This window comes from Leptopilina heterotoma, unplaced genomic scaffold, assembly GCF_015476425.1.
Source record: "Leptopilina heterotoma isolate Lh14 unplaced genomic scaffold, ASM1547642v1 Lhet_272, whole genome shotgun sequence".
NCBI lineage: Eukaryota > Metazoa > Arthropoda > Insecta > Hymenoptera > Figitidae > Leptopilina > Leptopilina heterotoma.
The window spans coordinates 290,995-318,063 of NW_025110982.1; the positions used below are offsets into that span (position 1 = coordinate 290,995).

General features: G+C 29.1%; 1 protein-coding gene across 2 annotated transcripts; it reads left to right on the forward strand.

Annotated features, from left to right (window-relative positions):
• Positions 1 to 265: 265 nt before the first annotated feature.
• LOC122503886 lies at positions 266 to 24,012 on the forward strand. Of its 2 annotated transcripts, XR_006301785.1 has the most exons (11): positions 266 to 635; positions 8,045 to 8,323; positions 9,181 to 9,387; positions 10,178 to 10,735; positions 13,151 to 13,323; positions 13,420 to 13,501; positions 13,585 to 13,902; positions 18,159 to 18,655; positions 22,112 to 22,344; positions 22,492 to 22,988; positions 23,558 to 24,012. XR_006301785.1 is itself a non-coding variant. In XM_043614644.1 (10 exons), exons 2-10 carry the CDS (start codon positions 8,117 to 8,119, stop codon positions 22,731 to 22,733), a joined length of 2,517 nt encoding a protein of 838 aa, XP_043470579.1. In that variant the 5' UTR covers positions 266 to 635; positions 8,045 to 8,116; the 3' UTR covers positions 22,734 to 23,131. The 2 variants fall into 2 exon arrangements, 1 of the variants encoding a protein (XP_043470579.1); XM_043614644.1 differs by lacking the exon at positions 23,558 to 24,012 and having other exon boundaries at positions 22,492 to 23,131.
• Positions 24,013 to 27,069: the final 3,057 nt, after the last annotated feature.

Here is a 27,069-nt window from a genome sequence, read left to right on the forward strand (position 1 = left end):
TAAAACAAGTGTCTTCTATAAAAGTGTACTTTTTACTTAATTTTTTTAAATGCACTAGTACAATTAAATTGTTTGGTACAATTGTTATTATATTGATATTTTATAGTTAACAATTATACACGAAAATGAGATTTTTGACATTATTTTTGCCTAAACAATTTTTCAAGATAAAGCGGTGCACTTTATTGGCGTATCGCGTGGGCCCAGGCCCCTCTGCGGGGCCGCAATCGCATGGTGGGGATACGCCACTTCCCCTCACGGGATGGAATCGATGACTGCCCCTGGCATCACTGTTGTGTACGTGCGTGCATGCGATCTGCGCTGTAACTGCAAAATAACCCTTGCAATCAACAGGTAAAACATTGCTTCATCATTCTTTTCCTGTTATTTCAAGTTTTCAAGTTTTAAATTATCGCGAATTTCGAAAATGTGCATTGCCGATGTGTTAATAGTGTCCAGTTAAAGATTTGATAAACAATAGCCTCAAGTCCTTGTTTAGTGCAAGGTAAGGAGCGTTCGAAGTGAAATTCCTTGCATTCCAAAGTTGCGGTTCAACCGTCCAGGTCGACCAGCACAGCATCCAGGTTAAGAATGTCACTTTTGTGATCGCTCGCCAATGACATGCGAAGAATGCAGTAAGTGTATATTCAAAGTTCCCTTACATCAACTTGATCCATTTTTACAACTTTTTCTCAAGATTTCAAACAAAATTTTAATAATAAAAAATTACTTCTACATTGGTCCAAAATAAAATTATATTAGTATAGATATGTACGTATATATGTAATCTTCAAGATTTGAAATACATTTCATTCTGAATGCGTGGGAGTAGGAGATTAATATTCCATTTTGAGTCAGGTTTTTAAAATCTTTCCTCACGCATAATATTTTTTTTTGCAAATAGGCATGCATAATTAATATTTTATCATTCTGTAAATTAATTTTTTTAAAATAATTCTCTGAGAATTTCTCACTTTGATGTATTCTTTGAGAAATGGATTATTTTCTTTAATATATTATTTACGATTTATATTTATAGGCATCTGACTACGCGACTATTGACACTTTTCTACACTTTTTTTCCCTCCTGCAACTATTTAACTACTATTTTAATTAATAAAATTAATGGAAAACAAATTAAAAACATATCAATTATTCAGAAAAACTGCGAAAACGTTCCAATTCGAAAATTAACCTTTTTAGTCAGATTTTAAAATATTAACATATATCATATTAATATTATTAACACTATTCTTATAATAGAGAAACATATTATAATATTAGATAAACGAAATTAAGGAGACTTTCTAGTCAAGGATTTCAAAAAGATCGTATTTTCTTTTTTTTCTTTAAAAAATGTTCTAGTATCATATAAAATTACTGACCCAAAACATTTTTGGAGAAATATGCGAAAGAAAAAAGTTATAGCAACTTTTATGATCGTGTCTTAGCTCACTGCAATACCTTTCGAAAACTTTTTAAATGTGTTTCTCTCGGAAACATATTTTTGAAAACGGGGATACACTTTTCTCGAAATCTACCGGACCGATTTTAAAAAACCAAAAACCATTCGATTCTTTATCTAAAAAACTAGACTCAACAAATCTCTAAAATTTCACAGTACTTTTACCCTCTGTTATTTTCTACGAGGGTAAATTGACCCAAAAACATCATTTTTTCGATTTTTTGCAATTTTCACTATTTTTGGAGTAAAAATTGCTACGATCGAAGTACAATTTTGTAAAAGTGAGTAAAATGTACTTCGATCGTAGCAAAATTCACTTTGAAAATACCAAAAGTTGGCAGATTAATAAAGTTTTAAATATTTATATATCGAAGTTATTGGTAAATATTTATAATACTATAAATTACGTCTGTTATATGTAGATTGGTTAAAATTGTACGTGAAAAATGTTTCTTCCATGGTAGTGGTTCTTTACCATTAGTGGTAACTTAACCCCTTCTCTGTTTGGAAAAATATTCATATAATTGTCCCAAAATGTCCAGGAAAATCTGATCGATGAATATTACTTGTTTTTAAACTGTTATATTACTTAAAAATAATAAATAATTATTTATTTACTACTTAATCTAATTTCATTGATATCTATAGTGTGTGTGAATAATGATATAAAAGAATCTATTTTATAATTTACATAACAAATCATTATCATATGGAATTTTGTTAAAATGTGAAAAAATTGATTTTGACAGGCCGACTGTATTCTGTCGATCTATTACCATATGATTTAGGGTGTTTTCGAGATTAGCGCTAGAGATGCATTACGAGCGAGACTCTCGTCTCGTTGAGAATCTCGGGGAAAAGACAATGAAAACAGTTGAATGTTATATATAACTCAATATATTAAATATTTGAAGCTTATTGCATTTTATAATTTTTTAAAATTTGCGTGTAAAAAAACTGAAACAATTTTTAGCTCTCCAATTAGCTTTATTCAACTTTTTATATAAAAAATAATTAAAAGGAAGTCTGTAACATATGTGTTTGTTAAAGTTTGACCCCGTTGTCGACCTCCATTTTTTTAAGTGACGTCATGATTTCAGATTCCTATAGCCAATTCTTCTTTTTACTAGGCTTTAATAGGGTAGTTCGCAAGTAATATACCCCACATATAGCACAGAAATTTTCTACAAGTTTGCAGCAAACTTGCATAAATATAAAAATGTCACCCTCTTGGCAAGTTTGCAGCAAACTTGCGTCAAACAGCAAAATCTTAAATGTATGTGCAGTAGTTATTTACTATGACATCTAGAGCTGCGCACTATATTTTAGTCATCTTCCCTACAGGGAAGGCATCGTTCATCAAAATATATGCATTTTGAAATGCATTTTCCTCAAGTTTTCATTGCAAACTTGCCAAAAGGGTGACATTTTTATATGTATGCAAGTTTGCTGCAAACTTGCAAAAAAATACTGTGCTATGTGGGACGTCATTCATTGAGAGTTCAAAATTTGTTAAAAAAATCTTTTTCAACCCAAAATTCCAATCAACTTGCAAATACACTGAAAGCCCGATCAGTGGTCGCCCGATCAGCGGTAGCTTGTTTACGTCGTTTTTAGATGTTGTCCCGACTTTGCAAGCCAACCATTACATGCCTATCGGGACAACTTTGGCCACAAAGGTTGGCACAACTCATCGAAACGTAGTTTAAATGACTTAAACTTTCTTGGTTGGCCAAACTCAGTACTACTAGCATCTGAGTTACTCCAGCACGTACATATAAAGACTGAACTTATCAGGTCCATTCGTAGAATGTAATTCTGCCTCCTGTCTTTCCTATTTTCTGTGATATCTTTTTTCTTTTACGAATATAATAAATAAAAAAATCATAAAAATTTAATAAATAATTTTTAATTTATTTAATTAAATAGTTATTAATAATTATTGTTATATAAATTAAAAAAAAGCTATTATTGGCGTTATATTGGTATAATGACATAATAATAAGTCAATGATGGGTGCCAATTATTGGCAACGAAGTAGTCAGCCAATGATTTTACCACTGTTGGTCCACTAATGGGTGCTAATAATATACCAATAGAAAATCAATGGCTCCCAATATTGGGCTATTGTTATGCCAATGGTGACTCTTATGGCAGTTAACTTTTTGTAAGTTGTCGGTGCAAGTTTGTAACAAACTTTCATAGTAATATTGCAGCAAGTATAATACTGCAAATCAAAGTGAGTAAAATTAATGCGTTTTAAGCGCATAAATTTGTCCCAGTTCTGAACACACAACATGTGCATTATTCTCATGCACTTTGACCTCAAAGTGTGTAATTCCTATGGATTTTATATTTTATGCACTTCGAAAGTGCATTGAAATTACACACTTTGAGGTTAAAGTGCATTAGAATAATGCACTTAAAGTATGTTCAGAACTGGGACAAATTTATGCACTTAAAACGCTTTAATTTTACACTCTTTGATTTACAGTATATACTTAACTTAAAATTCACATAATATGCACATTATTTGACATAAATTTTATTGCACACAAAAACCATTTAACATAAATATCATTTGTCATAGAATTCATTGAACAGAAATATTATGTTACATAAAACTCAGATAACTTAATTACCATTCGACATACAAATTATGTAACATAAATTTCTATTGACATAAAAATCATTTAACATAAATTTCTTTTGACATAAAACTCATTTAACGTAAATTTTATTTGTTATAAAATTCATTTGACATCAATTTCATTTGGCATAAATGTCATTTAACGTAATTCTCATTTGACATAAATATCATTAGACATAAAATTAGCTTGACATAAATTTCATTTGACGTGAATATCATTTAGCATAATTATTATTTAATGTAAAATTAAATTTATATAAATTTCATTTAGCATAAATCCCATTTAACATAATTTTCATTTGACATAAAGTTCACTTGATATAAATTTCATTTGACGGATAACTCATTACACATAATTCTCATTTGACATAAAATTCAGTTGTCATAGATTTTATTTTACGTAAAGATCATTTGACATGGAAATATAGGCGCGAATTTCAAAATTGGCGAATCACAATGTTGTTGATAATATCTAATTGGTTACTTTTGAAATTCGCGCCGATATTGTTATGTAAAATGTAATTTGTGTAAAATGATTTTTATGTCAAATGAGAATTTTGTTGAATGACTTTTATGACAAATGAGAATTGTGTTAAACGTCTTTTATGTCAAATGAACTTTATGTCAAATGAAAATTATGTTAAATGGGATTTATACCAAATGAAATTTATGTCAAGTAAATTTTATGCCAAATGAGAATTATGTTAAATGGAATTTATGCTAAATGAAATTTATATAAATTTAATTTTGCGTTAAATAATAATTATGTTAAATGATATTCACGTCAAATGAAATTTATGTCAAGCTAATTTTATGTCTCATGATATTTATGTCAAATGAGAAGTACGTTAAATGACATTTATGCCAAATGAAATTGATGTCAAATGAATTTTATAACAAATAAAATTGACGTTAAATGAATTTTATGTCAAAAGAAATTTATGTTAAATGATTTTTATGTCAATAGAAATTTATGTTACATAATTTTTATGTCAAATGGGAATTAAGTTATCTGAGTTTTATGTAACATAATATTTCTGTTTAATGAATTCTATGACAAATGATATTTATGTTAAATGGTTTTTGTGTGCAATGAAATATATGTCAAATAATGTGCATATTATGTGGATTTTAAGTTAAGTAGTTTTATATCAAATAACTATTTGGTCAAACAGAAGCTCTCACTGCTACCTGACTGGTATTATTTATTTAAACCGTATTGTGAGAGTTGACCACAAACTGTGGGACCGCTGTACAATTTCTGGATTACCAAACTTATTGTGTACATGTATTCTTATTTTATGTTAAACTGTAATACTTGCAGCAATTTTTACAACTATTATATTAATGAAAAATATTGATTAGTTTAACTTATTGTAAAAAAGGGTTTTTAACATATACTCTAAACACTTTCGGACTAATTCCGGATTAAATACGGATAGATTAGTACGGATTAGTACGTCTTGTGGGACGCCACAAGACGTCTATAGACGTCGAAATTGTTGTCTATTAGACGTCTACTGCGCAGAATTCGGCTGCTTCTTCGCAAAAGACAAGTGCACTGAGAAAACTGGAGTATTGCACTAAACATCTGGAGGGACAAATCGTTGATATTTGAGAGTTAGCTATTGGATAACAATCTAAATGTTCAAATACACCATTGACAGATATTCGTGCCATTTCTCTTGGAGGGAAAATGAGTTTATAACAGAGGGACAAATTAACCATCTTGAGAAATCCCTTCCTTATCCGGCGCGAAATGAATAAATATGGCAACCTAACCCCTAAATTAAATACATAAAATGTCAGAAAAATAATTTCGCGCGCATCAGATCGTACACATTTTCTGCGCAACTTTTAACCCTCAGATATAATGGGAGAGAATATACAAGTAGATTTCCATTATCAATTCAAAATTTATTTTAGAAGGACTATTTAACTCTCTTCATAAGCAAAGGAAACATACACTTTTTGAACCTCTGAATTTGACTCTCCAGTTTTCTCAGTGTGGTCTATTCGACATCTTAGATGCTAAGTAGAGATGTCTAATCGATGTCTAGGACTTCGAATAGAAAACTTAATTCTTGCTGGTGCGCACCATCAAGAAATGAGAAGTACAATGGACGATTTAGACAACCTATTCGATATCTAAGTAATTGCAAATACGTCTGTTAGACTGGCACTATAGTACACGATTGGATCATTTCCTGCAAAAATTTCGGACATTCGTATAAGCGTAATCAATACTGATCCAACAATTTTCTTTGTTTCGCTTACTTGAAAAAATTTAGAAAATATTAAATATTACAAAATGTGTGTAAAATTATACTAAACGGCTGAATGACAAATATAAATATCTTTGAAGTCAAACAACTTTGACATCTACATTTAACATTTGTAGACCAAATCTAGACCTAGATCTCCTCTCAACTTTTTAGACGTCGAATAGAGGTCGGTTACACCTTTTATTTCTCACTATGGGAATAGTCAGCTGCAATCCGAATAATATTCGATCAAAACACCCCAGTCCGAAAATAAGTGTTATAAAAATATGGAATTTGTAAATAAATACAATCCACAGACAGTCAAAAACAATCCATATTAAAAATCAATTTGTGTTAAATTCAGATAAATTCAAACTATAATTATAATTTCGTATGACAAAAACCTAACCATAACCAGATTAATTCCGGACTTAATCGGACTAATTTCACATTTGCAAGTTACGTAATGTCAGACTAACTTCGAACTAATTTCGAATTCATTGGTTATACACAAACCGTATTGAGTTTGGATTTATCCGGACTAATTCTGAGTGACAAAAACCTGACCATAAGCAGACTGTTTTGGATTAGCTGCGGATTCACTGGTTAAACCAACCGGATTACTTCTGCATTTACTATAGTTGCATATGATCTGTTTTACTTCGGACTAAACCGGAGTAATTATGTATTCAATAGTTATAAAAAACTGTATTGATTTCAAACTTAATTCAGGGTGAAAAAACTCCACAATAAACCGTACTGTTGCGGACAAATTCCGGGTTAGTCCGAAATCGGTCCGACTTTTTATTCAAGGTATTTACTTATGATAAATAAAATATATTTACTTCTGCAGTCAATTTGTTTTTATAAATTTACTAGTATTATTATAGTTCTTGTTTCAATATTATAATTAACACTGATGTGTTAGTTTTTTGTAATTTTTTTCGTGGCACTTGATAAATTCTATTATGAATTTGAACTTCCATGCGAGCGTGGTATAGTGGTAAGTGTCTTCGATTTCGGTGCGTTATAATGTTAGATAGGTGTAGGTTCGAATCCCCAAGCGTTAGAAATTTTAAGTTAATCTAAATAAAATTGCGATAGGTAAATCGAAAAATATGTTGAATGTACCCTAAAGTAATTAGTAATTATAATATGTCTAACTTGTATAATTTTTTTTTTATTAACATTCACTAAATTGGCTAGAATATAATGTTTGACTGTTTCGGACTAATTCCGGATACAAAAACCTGATAATAAACCGCTCTGTTTCGGATAAATACCGTTTCGAACTTTATTGGACTAACATCAAACATTGTATACACTAGTTATTCACAAACCGTATAAAGTTCGGATTTATCCGTATTAATATTGGGTGACAAAAACCTGATCATAAAACGCACTGTTTCGGACAAATTTCGGATCAGTCCGAAATCTTCCCGGTTTTTTTAACCAGGGTTACTTAATTATTATATTATTATATAATTTTTTTTGAAGTTTACTATTTTTTATATAAAAAATTCGCTATTTTACATTTTCTTTCACAAGTTGTGAAATGCTTTTTATAATAAAATGTAATATTTTGTTTTTCTAGTTCAATGAGTAAAATTATAAAATAAATTATTGGAATTTTGATTTAAAGTATTTATTAATGAAAAATTTCAGAAAATGCTTCATTGTCAGCCCATAAAGTAGAAAGAAACTGCTGGGAATCCAAATGGACGACGGAAGCCCATTATGGCCCAGCATCGGCAGCAAAACCGCCAATACGAATTTTTGCCATTATGCGACGTCTTGTTCAACATAATTTCATTAGCTTCATACTTTTGCGATGTCGTGTTCGATCTTGCTATGGGATATGCTCTCGCTCATCATCCTTCAGCACCAGCAGCACTCTTTCCATTAAGCATCTCCCTCGTTGTGACCTCCCTTTTACTATCACAGGTTGGTACATTCATTCTTATTTTCTTAACTATTTCGATTCTATAATTCTTTATAAGTGGAAAATATTTTCTTTAATTATTTCTTCTGCTACATACTTTTCTGGGGTGCGCAGTATTCCCCAGAGAGCATATAAAAGACTTCTCACTTTTGAAAACCTCAAGTCTGGGGAACGCTGTGTGCCCAGTGTGTTATTTTAATTTATAAATCATTTATTATATTTATAAATAATTAATTATTTAATTAAATAGGAGTTAAGAATATTTTCCACTTAAATTCAGTGGTCCCACTTAATTTAAGTGGGGAATATTCTTGGCTCCTATTTAAGTAGGAGCTTCTTAAAATTAGATTATCGTTTTTTCTGTGTAGAGAATGTTGAAAAGCAATTCACTGAGAGAAGAAAAGCACAGAATCCGTACTGTGACAAACACCGGCCGTGTAAAATGCGTGTCAGTGCCCGTTCTTAATTTTATTCAGTTGGTGTCATTCATAGTTCAGATACTATGCTCAAGCAGCGCGGCGGCGGTACGAACTAATTAGTACAGGATCTGTTTCATAGTGACCGACAGATACTGTACTTCTAAACAGTAGCATTTGAAGTACAACATCTGTACCTCAAGCCAAAGTCAAAATCCGTTTCACATTTTAGCACGACACCTATCACACAGTGGCAATGCTGCTGCGTTCAATTGGAGTACAGATGCTGAACTTTTCCATTTCAGAATCTGTGCTTTTCTTCTCTCAGTGAAGAAAAGCTGTTTTTCTCCAGGGTGGCTTTAAATGAGACAAAAACATTTTTTTATTCTCATGAAAAAATGAATAAAAAATGAAAAAAATTAATTAAATTTAACTTTTCTTAGGTGATCAGTATACGATGGTACCTCTGGGGTGCAAGAGGTAAATTAAATAACAACGTGACAACTCCTAACTGTGATTTAAATAATGAAAAGAAGACTGGTAATTGGACAATGGGGTGGGTCTTGCTACTTCACTCAACACAAGCTGGTGTTCTCTGGCGTTACTTTAAGCTGTTTATTCCTGTTGATTTAAGCCATGTTAAACATGAGGTATAAACTTTACTTTATATCAATGTTTTGTAAAAGTGCATTTTCAAAAATGACCTCTATAATTATATAATTCAATGTCGGGTCAGTTATTTTATTATTATTACTATTAAGGTATTTGTCGCGTAAATTCGTTTTCGACAGAATTTTTTTAAATTTCACATAATTATTCTTTGGATATTTATCTACAAAATAAGGCCTATTAAAATAAAATTGACCGTCTTTAAGTCTCAAAAAATGAAATCAAAGTTTCGATTTTTAACATGTACGGTATAGGAAAACCATATGAAAACCACAGATTTTTAATTTTTGCACTAATACTAATCGACAGATTTTTTAGAAAAACTAAAGTTTTATTTATTGAACCAAAATGAACTTTTATAAAAAAAATGAAAATTTTTCACCGTCTTGTTTAAAAGATATTTAACATCAAACTTGAAAAATTATTTTAACAATTACTGTAAATGACAGGTGAATTCGTAAACGTGGCAATAGCGCTTGTTAAATACTACAGCTTGTCTGCTACTTTTGGCGCGAAATTTTAAAGACGGCCATACGCCAAACTTGCGACGTTGCCACGATCGTTTTTGCATGCGAGAGGTTATGAATATACTTTGAGAACATCTGTGTGTCAAACTGTACGTCGGCAAAAGTTTTTCGGAAACTCGCATTCATAATCGTTTCATAAGTACAGTCAACGGATACAAACTTTTGACAGTGACCAGTCGCGCGACAAATACCTTAAGAAAGAATCCCTTAAACGATTGGAACAAAAGTTAAACTTTATTTACAGGTGAGAGAATTGTGTGTTTTACGTTTGATACACGCATTTTGCGAAGCAGCTCCAATGTTACTATTGCAATCATACTTACTGTCAGTTGGAATCGAGAGAGAAATCGAGCTCGATCATGGAATTGGCAAAATCGAGACGGCAAGAGATGATGCAAAATTGGAAAAACTCACAACCGTTTCGGCAGGATTGTCACTGTGGAGTGTGTGCTGGGCAGTCGCAAGTTTCAGTAAAGGAGCAGCACGCTTGAGAAATTTAGAGCGTTTGGTGCTTACATGGCTTGGTGTATTGGCCCAATTATTCTGGCGATTGGGAACTGTGAGTGCACGAGTTGGTGCTTTAATAGCATACGCCTCTCTGTATGGTGGTCAGTGGCTTATAATTGTAATGGCCCTCCACTGGCTTTCAATGTTGACTTGGCTAATGCTCACGCCTGATGGACTTTTTCATAGTGGCGAGCGCCTTCCAATTTTTCGTAAAACATTTTTAGCCTCACTTCTTGCATTCGTTTACATATTTGTTTATGTAAATCTACATGAAATCAATCATCGTCAGAAAATGGTACGTTTTCTTTAAGCAACTCTAATAAAATCATAATTGTATAAATTAGTAGTGAATGCAATTTTTACGTTTCAAGCGAAATTTTTTATTTCAATTCTGTGGCCCCTCATAAATCTTCAACAAAATCGATATTAAAATCATTTAATAATTTTTTCTCACACCAGGACCAATTGTATATTATTTTTTGGCCTTAAAGTATTATTTAAGAAGGCATCACAGTTGGTCCCCTTTTGTCCCCTTATTTCAATTTTATCACCTTTTTTTTGACTATTTGTCACCTTTTTCCCCCTTTTTTTTTACTGATTTGTACCCTTTTTTCATTCAAAAATAAACAAATTTTTCTTTTTTTGAAATCTTTTTCAAACTGTAATCATAAAATTTAGACTCAATGTTATAGAATTCAGTGCGTTTTTTTTATTTAGATTATTAACACCAACATAATATAAACATTTTTTTTTATATTAATGATTTAAATAATATAACGTAAAGAATTTTATAAATTATAACGTCGTTCATTCCACAGAATGCAGATCTTTAGAAAAATAATTAAAATATTATTATTAATAGTTTTTTCTAGAGAAACAAAAGTTCTAATACAAAACCTTCAATTTTTTCTATTTCTGACAATAATTTCTTTTTAAATAACTTAATTCTTGAAAAATTATCATAAAATTATAACTTAGAAATTATTCAATGAATAATTTTATTTATACATTTCAAAATTAATTGAATTTTAAAAGAGTTGTGTTTACAATTTTCATAAATAGATGAACTTCAAAACATTTTAATTTCAAATTTTATAAAATTTCAATTTTGAATGAAATTTTATTAAAAATTCTAAAGAACTTAAATGTTTGCAAAAACTTTCAAAATTTAAATTATTATGAAATTAGTTAAATTTTTTAATATATATATTTAATTAATTATTAAAAATTAAAAATAAAGAAATTAACGAGGAATTTTAGTTAAAAACACTAAAAAATTTGAATTTTGGAGAAGTTTCAAATGATTGCAAAAATTCAATTATTTTCGAAAGTCATAAAATTCTTCGCAGAAATTCAATTATACATATTCTAAAATTTTAAGAATTTCTCGTCCAAATTTCAATTCTCTTTATAAACAATAAAATTCTTTTTCGAAATTCAATTATTTTCAAAAATTTGTATAAAACTCTTGGCAAAATTTCAATTATTTGCAAAAATTTTAAAAAATTCTCGTCAAAATTTCAATTATCTTTAAAAATAATAAAGTTCTTCTCGAAAAATCAATTATTTTCAAAAATTTTCAAAAAAAAATAATTTTTGGATTTTTTGAAATAACTTTTTTCTATATTAAAATTTTTATTGATTCTTGGCAAAATTGCATTCCTGACATAAAAACGAATTGATTCATGTATATAAAGTATATATTTTATTCAAATTTATAGAATTAATAAATATTTTAATTTTTCACAAAAAATTGAAATTTTGTATTTTTTGAAATTTTATCTTAACACTTTAAAATAATTATTCTAAAATAAAAAATTAAACGATTGGTATATATTATATTGAGGAAGCTTAATGATCATGAAATGAACAACTTGTTTAATACCTATTTATTAGGTATTTTAATTAAATTTCCCAAAAGAATTCAATTATTTAAAAAAAATTTGATAAAATTCTACGTAAACATTTAATTATTTTCATAAAATAATAAAATAATTTCACAGAAATTCAATTATTTGCAAATTTTTTAAAAATTTCTTCACAATAATTCAATTATTTTCATATAATAAAACTCATCGCAGAATTTCAATTATTTTTAGTACAATTTTAATCAAATATCTCGAAAAATGTAATTGTTTTTAAAAATTTTATTTAAAGTCACCGAAAGAATTTAATTACTTAAAAATTTGTTGATAAAATTCTTTATGAGAAATTAATATTGAGAAACATTCAATTATTCAATATAAATTATTTATTTTTGTATTTAAATAATTGAATTCTCATAGAATTTTCTAATAGAAATTGATTTAAAAGTGAATTCCAATTAAAATTTTACATAATTGAATATTAAAAGCATTGTAGCGTGAAATAGAAATAATTGAATTTTGAAAAACTTTCAAAATTGAAATCTTTGAAAATCTGAATTTTTCATATTTTTAACTAACAATTCTGTAGAATTAATTTTTTTCAAAAAGTTAAATGGAAATTATTTGAAGTTTTTATTTTAAAATATTCAATTGAAGAATTTCAGAATAATCGATGAAATTTCGTAAAATTGAATTGTAAACAAAGACATTTGAAAATTCTTAAAATTTTTAAAAAAATTATTGTAAATAATTGATTTAAAGAAGAATGTTAGTTAAAAATTCTAGAAAATACAATTACAATGACAATTTTGTTTTTAATTTTAATGAGGCATTGTATTCAACAGGTTATTTTCTACACTGTGATGTTCCTTGAGAATAGTTTACTCATTGGCGTTTGGGCAGTCGGTGTCAACAGAACTGATATTCATCTTGATCACCGTCCTCGTCCAACTGTACTTATTCTCACCCTGTTGGCTCTATTTTTTGGAGGTATATGCTTCATGGGTCTCTATTACAGGTAATTTCATTATTTACAGTTTTTTAATCACGAGTTTCCATAAATAAAGAAATTAAAACACAATTTGAAGTATTTTTTAATTTTCTTTACGTTTAGATTTTTTCACGTAAGACGTTTGAGATACGAAGCGGGTGGAAGAATGAATAGCACAAATATTGTAACAACATTAAATAATCAGGTTTGTTAAATATAGAATTTAAATTAACGTGTTATTAGTTATAACTTTTTCTAATTTTATAATAATTACGAATTGTTTTTTAGAATATTTCTGATGCAAAACATATGAATTATATTGATGATAAAAAAATGAACATCAATAATGGTATACGAGGAGTGAAATGTAGCAATGGTGGAATTCCGGGAGTATTTAATTGCCGTTTTGCAAATCCCACTGTGACAAATGCAAATCGAAAAAAGAAGAAACCAACTTCGTTTGTTCCTCCTCCATCGCAACATCAACAGAACAATTTGCCTTTAGCATCAGGAGGTGAAAATAAACAATGGATAAATAGCAATGGAAGTGCACGACAATTAATTCCATTTTGGAAAAGACCTCTTTCACGCTCCAGCATGGTTCACGTAATATTTTCATTTTCGACTTTTTTTTCATTTTAATAATAATGATAATAATAAACAGGGTTGGCACGCAACCTGGAAAACCTGGAAATATCAGAGAATTTTAGAAACCTTTAAAAAACTTGGAAAAGTCAGGGAATTTTGATAGGAATCCTAAAAAATAATTGTTTTCTAAAGTTATTGTGCTTATTCTTGAAATCCAGTTTTTCTTAGACATTTCAAAATTAATTCAATTTTAAAAGAGTCGCATTTACAATTTTCATAAATAGATAAACTTCAAAAGGTTTTGCAAAATTTCAATTTTAAATGAATTAATTAAATAATACAAACTTCACAGGAATTCTATTATTTACAAATTCTTTATAAATTTCTTTGCAATCATTCATTTATTTTCATAAATAATAATCAAATTTTTTACAGAGATTCAATTATTTTCATAAATAATAAAACTCATTGCAGAATTTAAATTATTTTTAATACAATTTTAATGGAATTTCTCGAAATAACTGTAATTATTCTTAAAAATGTTATTAAAATTCATCAAAGAAATTCAATTATTTTAAAAAGCCATCCTATAATTTATTTATTTATTAGAATTCAAGTATTATTGTCAATACATTTTTAATTAAATTATTTTCAAAAATTTTAATGAAATTCTTTTTAAAAATACAATTTTTTTTCAAAATAATTTTAATAAAATTCTACATAGGAATTTAATTCATTTCAATAATTTATCAAAATTCAATTATTTTCAATATCTAATATTTCAATAAAATTTCACAGAAGAATTTAATTATTTGAAAAGAAATATTAAAATTCGTCTCAAGAATTCAATTATTTTCAAAAGTAATAAAATTCTTCGCTGAAATTCAATTATGGTCAAAAGTTTAAAAAAATTCTCTTCAAAATTCCAATTATCTTTATAAATAATAAAATTTTTCTCTGAAATTCAATTATTTTCAAAAATGTCAGATTTTAAAAATTCAAAATGGCGGATCCAATATGGCGACCATCTTTTCTAAAAATTAATTCAATTTGCCTGAAAATTGTTACTCGGGGGTTTTTGGGAGCGCTAATTACGAATCCGATGTCCTTTTTTCAAAATTCAAAATGGCGGATCCAATATGGCGGACATCTTTTCTAAAAACTGATTCAATTTGCTTGAAAATTGTTACTCGAGGGTTTTCGGGGTCGCTGAATACGAATTTGAGGTCAAACTTTAAAAATTCAAAATGGCGGATCCAATATGGCGGACATATTTTCTAAAAACGGATTCAATTTGTTTGGAAATTGTTACTCGGGGATTTTCGGAGTCGTTGATTACGAATTTGATGTCAGATTTTAAAAATTCAAAATGGCGGATCCAATATGGCGGACATCTTTTCTAATAATTGATTCAATTTGCCTAAAAATTGTTAGTAGGGGGTTTTCAGGGCCGCTGTTTACTAATCCAATGTTAGAGTCTATGTTAGGCAATTATTTTTCTATAGTCACGAATGTAAACGAACATTTAATTTGACATCGTTTTCTCATAAGGCATTTGTTTATCGCATTGTCACAAATGTAGATTCATATTTTATTCGGATCGCGTTCTCATGTTAGGCTTTTGTTTTCCGATTTTCACAAATATAGTCAAGCATTTTAGATTGATTTCGTCTTTGCGTTAGGCATTTGTTTTTCACATTGTCACGAAGGTAGACGAACATTTTATTCTGATCTCGTTTTTATTTAGACATTTTATACACTAAATTGAAACCGCTATTTAACATTTTAAAAAATTAAAATCGTAATCAGCGAGCCCGAAAACCCCCGAGTAACAATTTTCAGGCAAATTGAATCAATTTTTATAAAAGATGTCCGCCATATTGGATCCGCCATTTTGAATTTTTAAAATCTGGCATCAAATTCGTAATCAGCGACCTCGAAAACCTCCGAGTAACAATTTTCAGTAGCTTTGTTTCCGTTTATTTTCGAATTTTTAATTTTGTTGCAAATTTTGCAACAAATATTTTTTTGTTATTATTGTTGTAATTACAAAATTGTTAATTATTTTTTAAAATGTAAATTTTTTTCATAAAGGTTTATAAATTTGTGGGTCGTGAGCGTTTAGAAATCAAAAATATCTTAATTTTTGTCAAAGTTATAGATTTTAGAAATCAAAAGTGGTTTCGATCGAAACCGCTGGGCGTTAAAGGGTTAAATCAAATTTTTTACAGAGATTCAATTATTTTTAATACAATTTTAATCTAATTTCTCGAAAAATGAAATTATTCTTAAAAATGTTATTAAAAATTCGTCAAAAGAATTCTAATTATCTATTTAAAAATTTGTTGATAAAATTCTTTAAATGAGAGTTCAATTTTAAAAAACATTCAATTCTTCAATAAATTATTGATTTTTGTATTTAAATAATTAAATTCTCGTAGAATTTTCTAATAATAATTGATTTAAATATGAATTTCAGTTAAAATTTTAGTTAATAATTGAATAATAAACTCTAAATTTTAATTAGTATAAAAATGTTTTCTAATTTGAATTAGTGACTGACTTTTTGCTTTTGAATTATCAGATTTTACTAATAAATGTGGACGTCCGCATGAAAAGGGACCACTTTGGCACTATTGGACTTATCTATATGGGCGAATTCCTGACAAAATTTGGAAAATTTTGAGTGGTCTTACAACCTTTTTGGTGAAAAATTCGATGAGTTACAGAATTTTAAAGTTTGGAGTATCAAATACGTCATTTCGAGAAAAACGAAATCAAAGATTGTAATATGAATATCTGTGGATCTTCTGGGAAGTTATTCAGATAAGAGTTGTTTTAAGTCTAGTACACCCTTAAGATTGAAAATCAATAGGTTTCGAATTCCCCCCTCCCCCTCATTTTTTAACAATGACAAAATAATGGATCTCCGACAAAGTCGTCCCTTTTCTAAAAATACGGTTATTAATTAATAAAGTGAAATATTTAACGAATGTAAAGGTTCGGTGTTATTTTTTAAAGTTATTTCAAGCAAAGAAAAGAAAAGTAGCCTAAAAAAATTTTTTAAGCGACTTTATTATAAAAAATCTTAAAAAAAATTAAAAATTCCTTTTCCAAAAACACGAAATTAAAAATTGTAACGCGAATTTCTGCGGCTCTTCTGGGAAGTTATTCAGATAAGAGTTGTTTTAAGTCTAGTACACCCTTAAGATTGAAAATCAATAGGTTTCGAATTTTTCCCTCCCTTCGTTTTGAAACAATGAAAAAATAACAGATTTTCGACAAAGTGGTCCCTTTTCATTTTTTTTTCTAACAACGAAATAAAATACTTAGAGTGTCAATAAATTAATAAAAACTGCATGAATCGACGTGGTAGACACTGTAGATTAAGAAAAAAAGATAAAAAAAATTTCGATATTTTTCTTCAAAATTAGTAAATTGCGAATATCTCGGAATCTAGAACCGACAAAGTGGTCCCTTTTCATGCGGACGTCCACAAATAGTCGTTTCTACTAATTTAATAGTAATATTAATTTACTAATTCAAAAGCAAAAAGTCTGTTACTAATTCCAATTAGTAAACATTTTTACTAATTCAAACTTAGAGAGAAAGTATTATAGCGTGAATATTTAGAAATAATTGAATTTTGAAAAGGTTTCAAATTGAAATCTTTGAGTTTCAATTTTTCAAACTATTTTAACTGAAAATTGTGTAGATTTAATTTTTTTTGAAAAAGTTTAATTGAATTTTTTTTAAGTTATTTGAAGTTTTTATTTTCTAATGTATATTTGATTGAAGAATTCCCTAATAATCAAAGAAATTTCGTAAAATTGAATTGTAAAGACAAAAGGATTTGAAAATTTTCAAAGAAATTTTTCAAAAATTATTAAAAAAAATTAATTTAAAGAAGAATTTTAGTTAAAAATTCTGGAAAAGAATAATTGAATTGAAGTGATGAAAGTAATTTTGAATAAGTTACAGTAACAATATTCTTATAATACAAAATAATGATTTTATCAGTCGGTCATTTTTAATTATTATAAAACATGAAGATATTGATTGCTCCGAGTTGAATACTCGGAGCCATCGATTTCTTCATGTTTTATAACAATTTTTTATAAGTTGCTTAATTTCAAAAGGCTTAATTTCAAAAGTTGCTTAATTTGAAATTTTTGATAATCTTAGTTCTTATGGAAAAATTATAATGACTAAATATTTATTTAAAAAAGATTGAAATTATTGAAAAATTTATTTGATTTCGTTTTACAACACAGGACGAAGATTCATCTGGAGAAAGACATGAAGCGGATGTTGGTATAAGTGGTTCGCTAAGCGTGAATTTAATTCATGAAAAATTGCGAGAAAAGAAGCAGCAGCAACTTCGTGAATTAAGGGCTATTCAGGAAGAAATCAAACAGGGAAAATTGGTTCCGCCTCCTTCAGCTTCAACATCTTCTTTCTCATCGTCGCCATCAGCATCGAATCAACAACCGCCACCAAATACAAAGTTACACACATCTCCCAGTTCTCCATTGATGACGTCAGTGCCGACATTGTCCGATCAAAATGTCATGTCTTCCTGGCCTCCAATTAAAATGCATTGTCTCCTACCTCCACCTCCGTCATCGCCTTATCATCCTACTTCATATTCCTCGACTCACTGGAAAGAACCGCAAAAGGACAGAGCAGAAACTCCCGAGATCCTTTTAGCACCACGTTGTCTTCCTCATCATTATACCCACTGGACATCGTCAGGAAATTCTACGCACAGGTAAGACTTCTGGATGTCAAAAAGTTTCTTATCTCGCTCTATGTGAATATTTAGTAAATAATCAAGTACAGGCTTCGCACTCATCTACTAAAACCTACTATTTACTACTTTTTTTACGTTATGATACTATTTGGGTACTTTTTTTAGATTTCAGCCTCTAAAAACTACTATTTCTGTTTTTTTAGAATTTCCACTATACTTTTAATTCGCTAATACTAGAAGTTAAAAAACTATAAAAAAAACTAGTGCGCGGAACGTGATATTCACTTTATTATTGTTATGCAAATTACAAAATTTTTTATTTTCAAATATAAATTTTTTAAATAATTTCATAATCAAAATTTAAAAAATTCACTTATTAAGTACAAAATTAGTTATTACTGTTCATATTTTAAAAATTTTAATAAAATTTTACGAAAGAATTCAATTATTTCCTAAAATTTTAATAAATTCTTCGAAACAATTCAACTATTTTTATAAATACTAAAATTCTTTGCAAGAATTAAATCATTTTTAATCCAATTTAAATAAAATTACACGAAAGAATTTAATTATTTTTAAAAAATTTCATAAAATTCAATTTCAACGAAAATTTAAAATTCTCTAAAAATAATTCAATTATTCTCAAAATGTTTTTAAAAAATTCTATATAAAAATTAAATTACTTTCAATAATAAAATTCTTGTGATGAATTCAATTATTTTGAATATACTTAATTTTAATAAAATTATTTAAAGAAATTCAATTATTTTCGAAACAACTTTAATTGAATTTCTCGAAAAAATTCCATTATTTTTAAATATTTCTATAAAATTCTTCATAACAATTTAATTATTTCTTAAAATTTTAATAAATTCTTCGAAACATTTCAATTATTCTCATAAATACACTGAGAGACCTTTGGGTCAGCAGCAGACTTTCGATAGGCTGCTACTGACCATTTTGAAGGAACGCTACAGGACTATACTTTTGGGTTGCTGCGGTAAAATCTTGGGCGCGTGACAGTCCCAAAGTTGTTCAGCTGCAAACCAAAGGCGGCATTCCCACTACTTCGGTCAGCTGCTCACCAACATTTGGGACTGTCACGCGCCCAAGATTTTACCGCAGCGCACCATAACCATAGTGGAGCTGCTGTCACATACGTTGTTCCGCTACAGTACCAAAGGTCTCTCAGTGTAGTAAAATCCTTTGCAGAAATTCAATTCTTTTCAAAACAATTTTAATAGAATTCCTCGAAAGAATTTAAATATTCAAATATTAACATAAAATTAATTTATTTTCTAAAATTTTAATAAATTCTTCGGAACAATTTAATTATTTATTATACATAGTAAAATGCTTCGCAAGAATTCAAGTATTTTCATAAAATTTCGCTAAAGAATTCAATTATTTGAAAAAAAAATTATAAAATTGAATTATTTTTATAAATAATAAAATTTCCAATGGGATTCAATTAATTTAAAATAGCATTATTTTCAAAAAAATTTCGAAAAAATAAAATATTTAACAAAATTTGTATACAATTCTTTACAATAATTCAAATACTTTCACTAATAATATTTTTCAGGGAAACTCAATTTTTAAAAAAAGGTTTGATAAAATTCTAAGCAAGAATTCAATTATTTTCATAAATAATAAAACTCATAGAAGAATTTCAATTATTTTTAATACTATTTAAAATTAATTAATCGAAAAATTAAATTATTTTCACAAATAAAGTTTTACACAAGAATTCAATTATCAGGGTGGCCACATGTCAGTAAAGTCAGGGAAATGTCAGGGAAAAAAATATTTTGTCAGTAAAGTCAGGGAAATGTCAGGAAAAAAATTTTTTGTCAGTAAAGTCAGGGAAATGTCAGGAAAAATTTTTTTGTCAGGGCAATTAAAGAAATTAAGACAGTCATGCAATACATTTTTTGCTCTAAACAAAAAAATTTTTGTCAGGGAAATTCGTTGTTATGTCAGTAAAATGTCAGGGAAATTGATAAAGTCAATCTTGCGGCCACCCTGATTATTCATAATAAAATTTTCATAATATTTATTATATTTCGAAAAAATTAATTATTTAAACAATGTTTATAAAATTCTTATGAAGAATTCAATTATTTTCAAATATAACAAAATTTTTCACAGAAATTCAATTCTTTTTAAACATTTTTTGCAATAATTCAATTATTTTCATAAATAATAAAATTCTTCTCAGGAATTCAATTATTTTTGAAAATTTTAATAAAATTCTTACCAACTATTCAATTATTTTCATGAGTCAATTATTTAAAAAAATGTTTTTTTAATTCTTTGGAAGAATTCAATTATTTATAAAAATATTTGAATTTTTTAAAGGAATTCAATTATTTTCAAATATTTTAATAAAATTGTTCTAAAGAAATCAATTAGTTTAAATACAATTTTAATTACATTTTTTTGAAATAATTCAATTATTTTTTTAGATTTTATTGAAATTCTTCCCAAGAATTCTATTATTTACATAAATAATTCTTCCAAAGAATTCAATTATGTTGATAAATAAAAAAAATTATTGCTGAAAATTCAATTATTTTGAGGCATTTTAATAAAATTTCTTTGCAAAATTCAATTATTTTCATAAATAGCAATATTCATCACAAGAATTCAATTATTTTTAAAAGTAATAAATTTCTTTTTGAAAATTCAATTATTTAAAAAAATTCTTTCGCAAGAATTCAACCATTGTCAAAAATTTTAGTTGAATTCTTTGTAAAATTAAATTATTTTTAAAAACTTTTTGCAATTCAATGATTTTTAATATCTTCTATTATAACATAAAATTTCCAAACAGAATTCAATTTCAATTTTTCAGGAATTCAATTATTTAAATTAGAATTTGCTTAAAATTAGTCGAGAGAAGTCATTTATTTAAAAATTTGAATAAAATTCTTCACAAGAATTCAATTATTTTTATAAATATTTAAATTCTTTCATGAATTATAAAATTCGTTTGTAGGAATTCAAATTATTAGCAGGATAAGAAAGAAGTAAATTTATTTGATGAAAATTAGGTAAAAGTCAGGAAAATAAAATATAGAATGGAATTTTTGTCAGTTTTGTGAGGTGTCTAAAACGAGTTTTTTGGTCGTCAAGTTTAATTTTTCGATAGCTACTGTTTTACTACTTTTTTTAGTTTGAAAGCTACTTTTTTAAAATTAATTATCCAGTGCGAAGTCTGTATTATGTAGGTATTTGGTAATAAATTTGTTATGACTTAGAATATAGGTACATTTAAAAGAAAATATTACATATTACTGAAAAGCATATTACCTGAAATCTTTATTTCAAATTCAACTGGTTCTTGCATTAAGGCGTTCAATCGTAAATAAAAGTCCAAAAATTATCAACAAAAACTATTGTCTTTATGAAATTTCATGTCCATGTATATTCCTCTGAATTTTAAGTTTTTTATGAATTGTTTTAAAATAGGTTGCACAATGGACACGACGAGGACGACGATGATGATCAAAGTTCTAAAGCAGAAGGAGACAGAGATGGCGAAGTCAGTGATATGGAAGGTAGCCAAGTTTCATTGCCTAGAAGTTATACGTTACCTCGAGAATTTAAGTACAATAATTCCAATCATGTCATGAAAGGACGTCGAGGATGTACTAAAATGCTCTCCTCACGTTTTTATTTACCATCGACGAATAGTTCAGATGGTAAGTGAATTTATTTTCACATTATTATGCATAATAATAATACTTGCTATATTAAATACTAGAAGAATTAAAAAATATTTCACAGTAAATATCCTTTAATTTTTATTTTATAACAAAGAAACTGATTTGTAATTTATTTTATTTCAGGTGATGTAGATAGCGCAGACAACGAAAATGAAACAGATTCTGATATTCACAAACGAACACAAAATGTTCAGAATCATATTGAAAAAGTGCCGTCCAACCAGTTTTCATTTCAGAATAATAAAACGACAAATATGGTGAATTCAAATCCTGAAAGTTCATCAGGTTCTTATACGAATATGTACAATATTCAACGAGCAAATCAATCGCATAGAACAAAAATAAAACACGAAACGAAGCTATAATTATTTTTTACAGTTTATAAATATATAAAAATATATATTTATGTATGAATTGAAGCATTGGGTGCATAAAGGGCGTTACACGGATAACGCTAATTTTGAAATTGTTGAGTGAGAATGATTACAATATCCTCTAGTTTATATTAATAAAAGTTCACATCGATCTAAGGCTTTTTTGTGATGATAATAATAAATATCTGGGTGTATTCCACAGGATTTCGTTGTTTTAAATATTTGCTAATAAAATTTCAAGTAAAAGTAAGTGAAGATCGACATTGCTATCAGTTTATTTTTAGTTAAGAAAAGGCTACAGAATATTTGTTTCTTTTATTAAACACTTTTAAACAACAAACAATATTGTTCTTTCTCGCTGATTAATAGAAATTATTGTATTATCTAAACACTAAAAAATTGTTTTAAAAAATCTCCATTTCAAAAATTTTCTAAATTACCTTATCGCAGATACTTTTTAAAAACATTTTATTGAATAACAAAATTTAGTTTTTACTTTCAACATTTTATGCATAAAAGTAGACGTTTTAGGCTAGAAAAAAAATGTTCTTTTCTTGGTTATTATTGATATCTTACTGTCATGGTCGCTTGATCAATTTCACCGTGGATCTCGATAAAGTTCAACACAAAAGTCTTACCATTAAAAGTTTTTTTTACAGATATTTGTTCACTCATGAAATTAGAATACTTTTAGCCTAAAATGAAAAACATCTGTCTAGGGTTTTTAAAATTAATTCGATTTTTTGTAAATTAATTGCTGTTATTCCATTAAAAATTGAATTATTAAAAATTTTTTTATTTCTCTTTACTCATAGGTAAAAACTTATTTTTGTTGTTAATCGGCGTTAAAAAAAAATTCACCAAAAATAGTGCATTGTGTCCCAAGAAGGCAAAACAAGTCTTTTAACGCCGAGCGAAATTTTGCGATACAAGGGGAGATGAAGCCAACGAATTAAAGATGAGTATCGCAAAATGTTGGCCTCCGAGGTGCACATTGTGCTTTATGTAACAAAAGCATGATTATAAGTATTTTTTTCTATTTCAGAATTCATTTTAATGTTATTAATTAAATTTAAGCTGTACAGGCGACGACCACACGACGACTTGTCAAATATTATAATTTTTTAAGTTAATTTAAAAAGCAAGTCGAACAGGTTCCTTAAATGACACAGAGGTGGCAGCACTTTACTAATTAATGCAATGGGGGAATAGCAGAAATCTTGCCACACTCATAAACATTGACATATGTAAATAAATAGTTTTAATAAAAATAAATATCGAAAGAATGTTTTATATTATTTATTTTTAATAAATGAGTTATGCTAAAAGGAATAGTGCACATGCGCAAATTACATATAAGTTTATTCTTTAGTACCCCAGTAAGAAGTAAGGAATTGAGAAGAATTGGACATTTTTAACTTTTTACAAAAAATGTTAAATTATCAATTTTTTTGAATTCCGTTTCTGTCCAATTCCTATGTATTCCTTTTTGAGGCAAAGATTTCTTTAAAGTGAATTCCAATCAATTCCGTTTTAATATTTCTTTAATTTTTGAATTTTTGTGAATTCCGAAATACTGTTTGATACTCGGTAAGTTCAATTCCTTTCTATTCCGTTTTAATATTTTGTAATTTTTTAATTCCTTTGAAGTTTGCAACACTTTGAGATAAGTGCTTCTAAAATTCGGTAGTCATAGTACAGTTTAAATAGCTGAGCGGACAAGCTGTTTGTCTCCGACAATGAAGCTTGAGGGTTCAAATCTTCGAACCGTCAAATTTTTTTTCCGCTTAAAATATTAAAACGGTATTCAAAAGAATAAACTTAGCTTCTTTTCGGCTTCTCCAAATGAAAATGAAAAGAATTGGTCACAAACGGAATTCAAAAGAATTAAACATTTCGAATTCTTATTAATTCCTTACTTCTTAATGGGTCTGGACATCTCTAACGAGGAGATTTTGGAGAATGCCGAAGTTTTAGGTCAAAGCGGGAAAGATTGTAAAATAATTTATGTTATGCGATTCAACAGGAAAATCGTGAGACAGATTTGGCATCTGTCTCACACGAACCTTCTATTACCGTGCTTCTTACCTTCCAAGGTACGTCTCTCCCGGAACGCGTTGCAATCTTGAAGGCCTTTCTCCAATGGGTTCCCAAAGCTCTGCGTTTGTCTGCGAATGACTGCGTTGCGTTGATTTTAGCATATGTTGCCATAGCAACCGACGCAACGCAAAGTTTTAGGAACCCATTGGAGAAAGGCCTTCAAGTCGCTTCTACTGTAATATTACGTGCTACATGAGACTGATCAAATATGACACAACAATGTTTTCAGTGTGACTCTCTACACACGACTAAAATATTCCTTTTCTTTTGCCGCCAAGAGGCTGTGGGTTAAAGTCTCTTACACATGTGTGAAAATATACATAATTATTAAGGCTAGTTCCCACATATACTCCCTCCTTAGTGACAATGATATAAATTTAAATAAATAAAATTAAAAAAAAATTGTAAAATATAAGATGTAAAGATATTATATAAAAATATTATATAGTATATATATATATATATATATCCACGGTAGTAGTAAATCTTTTTACGTGAAAACAAAAAAAAGCTTAGAATATAATACTGTCGAAGATAATAACATTACTTATACTAAAAAAGAAAAAAAATGTACAGATGATTCGTCGAAAAATTAAATGTTAAAATGAACTTGTTTCTTTCTTAATATGTTAGGAATAAACCTTTTTGGTTTCTTTATTTCTGGTATTTTAGAACAATAACTGTGATCAGTCGAGAAACTGTTTTTGTTCGAGTTATTTTTATTTTCAGGACAGGCAAGCACAGTCGCAGCACTGTCATGTGTTAAAATGTTTGACGAATTATCATGTATGCGGTTCGACAAAGACTGGTCGTTTTTCGTGACTAGGAATATCACAAGAATCTGTCTTAGTTAATTTAGACAAATCTCTATCAGCTCCAATGCGAGACTGAATTGGTATAGAGGATGGAATATCCAAATTATTCAACTCAGTTGGTTCGCAAACCATGTAAGCGGGCTTTAGATTTTCAATAGAGACCTGTTTAATAACGCCATTAATATCTACTCTATACACGCGAGTCGATGTGCGATCGACGACCCTGTGTGGACCAGAATAAGGAGGCTCGAGCGACCTTCTCGATCTACCGATACGCATAAAAACGTGTGAACATGAGGTCAAATCTTTAGATACGAACACCTTGCGCCGGTGATGATGAGCAGCAGGCACAGGCTTTACTTCACGAATATGACTTCTAAACTCGGTTAGGAAGGCTTGAGGATCACAAGGAAGATCATTAGGAAGGACGAACTCCCCCGGAATGTTCAAAGAAGTACCATAAAGGTATTCAGCAGCAGAAGCCCCACAAGTCACGACAGCTGTTCGAAGGCCCAACAAAACGGTAGAAAGAATTTGCGTCCATCTGGAGCCCGAATGACACATGATCGATGCCTTGAGTGATCGGTGCCAGCGCTCCACCATCCCGTTGGATGCGGGATGGTAGGCGGTGGTCCGGATCCTACGAGTACCAGAGAGATGAAGAAGCGAAGCAAATACACGCGATTCAAACTGACTGCCCTGGTCAGTGGTGATGGTGTCAGGAACTCCATAACGGGATATCCAGTTGTCCACAAAAGCCCTGCAGACAGTCGATGCCTCGATATTCTTCAAGGGCACCGCCTCAGGCCACCTGGAGAAACGATCGATCATGGTTAGGCAGTAGCGAAATCCAAGATCATCAGGAAGTGGACCCACGAGATCAATGTGCACATGCTTAAATCTGGACTCAGGCAAAACGAAATCCGCCGGTTGGAGAATTGTGTGACGAGACACCTTTGACCTCTGGCAATCGACGTAAGTCCTGCAAAACGCGGAAATGTCTCTATGCATCGCCGGCCAAACAAACCGCTTGCTTATCATGCGATTCATGACGCGAGCACTCGGATGCGAAGGAAGATGGAAGAGTTTCATTATCTTCTCACGGAGTGTGGACGGAATAAAAGGACGTAAGTCCGCGCCAGAGAAATCACAATGAACGACGATGTTCTCAGGACCCCAGGATAACTCTTTGATACGAATCGACCAGTCAGTGGATTGCAACGCCTTTCGAAGATCGTCATCACCAGACTGGGCCGAAGAGAACTCATGCAAACCGATTTCAGGAAGCAAGACGACGGATTCGACGCGAGACAATGCGTCGGCAACAACGTTGTCAATTCCGGCGGGATATTCAATGTTGGTCGAGAATTGTGAAATTAAGGAAAGCTGACGCTGCTGACGTGGAGATGCCT

What these genes read in the sequence shown, in the direction of transcription:
- LOC122503886 (XM_043614644.1), top strand. Translation starts at nt 8,117, where the DNA reads ATGGCCCAGCATCGGCAGCAAAACCGCCAATACGAATTTTTGCCATTA. An exon ending in TAAGCCATGTTAAACATGAG is followed by an intron (nt 9,388 to 10,177) that starts GTATAAACTTTA and finishes CTTTATTTACAG; the next exon opens with GTGAGAGAATTGTGTGTTTT. An exon ending in CACGCTCCAGCATGGTTCAC is followed by an intron (nt 13,903 to 18,158) that starts GTAATATTTTCA and finishes TTTACAACACAG; the next exon opens with GACGAAGATTCATCTGGAGA.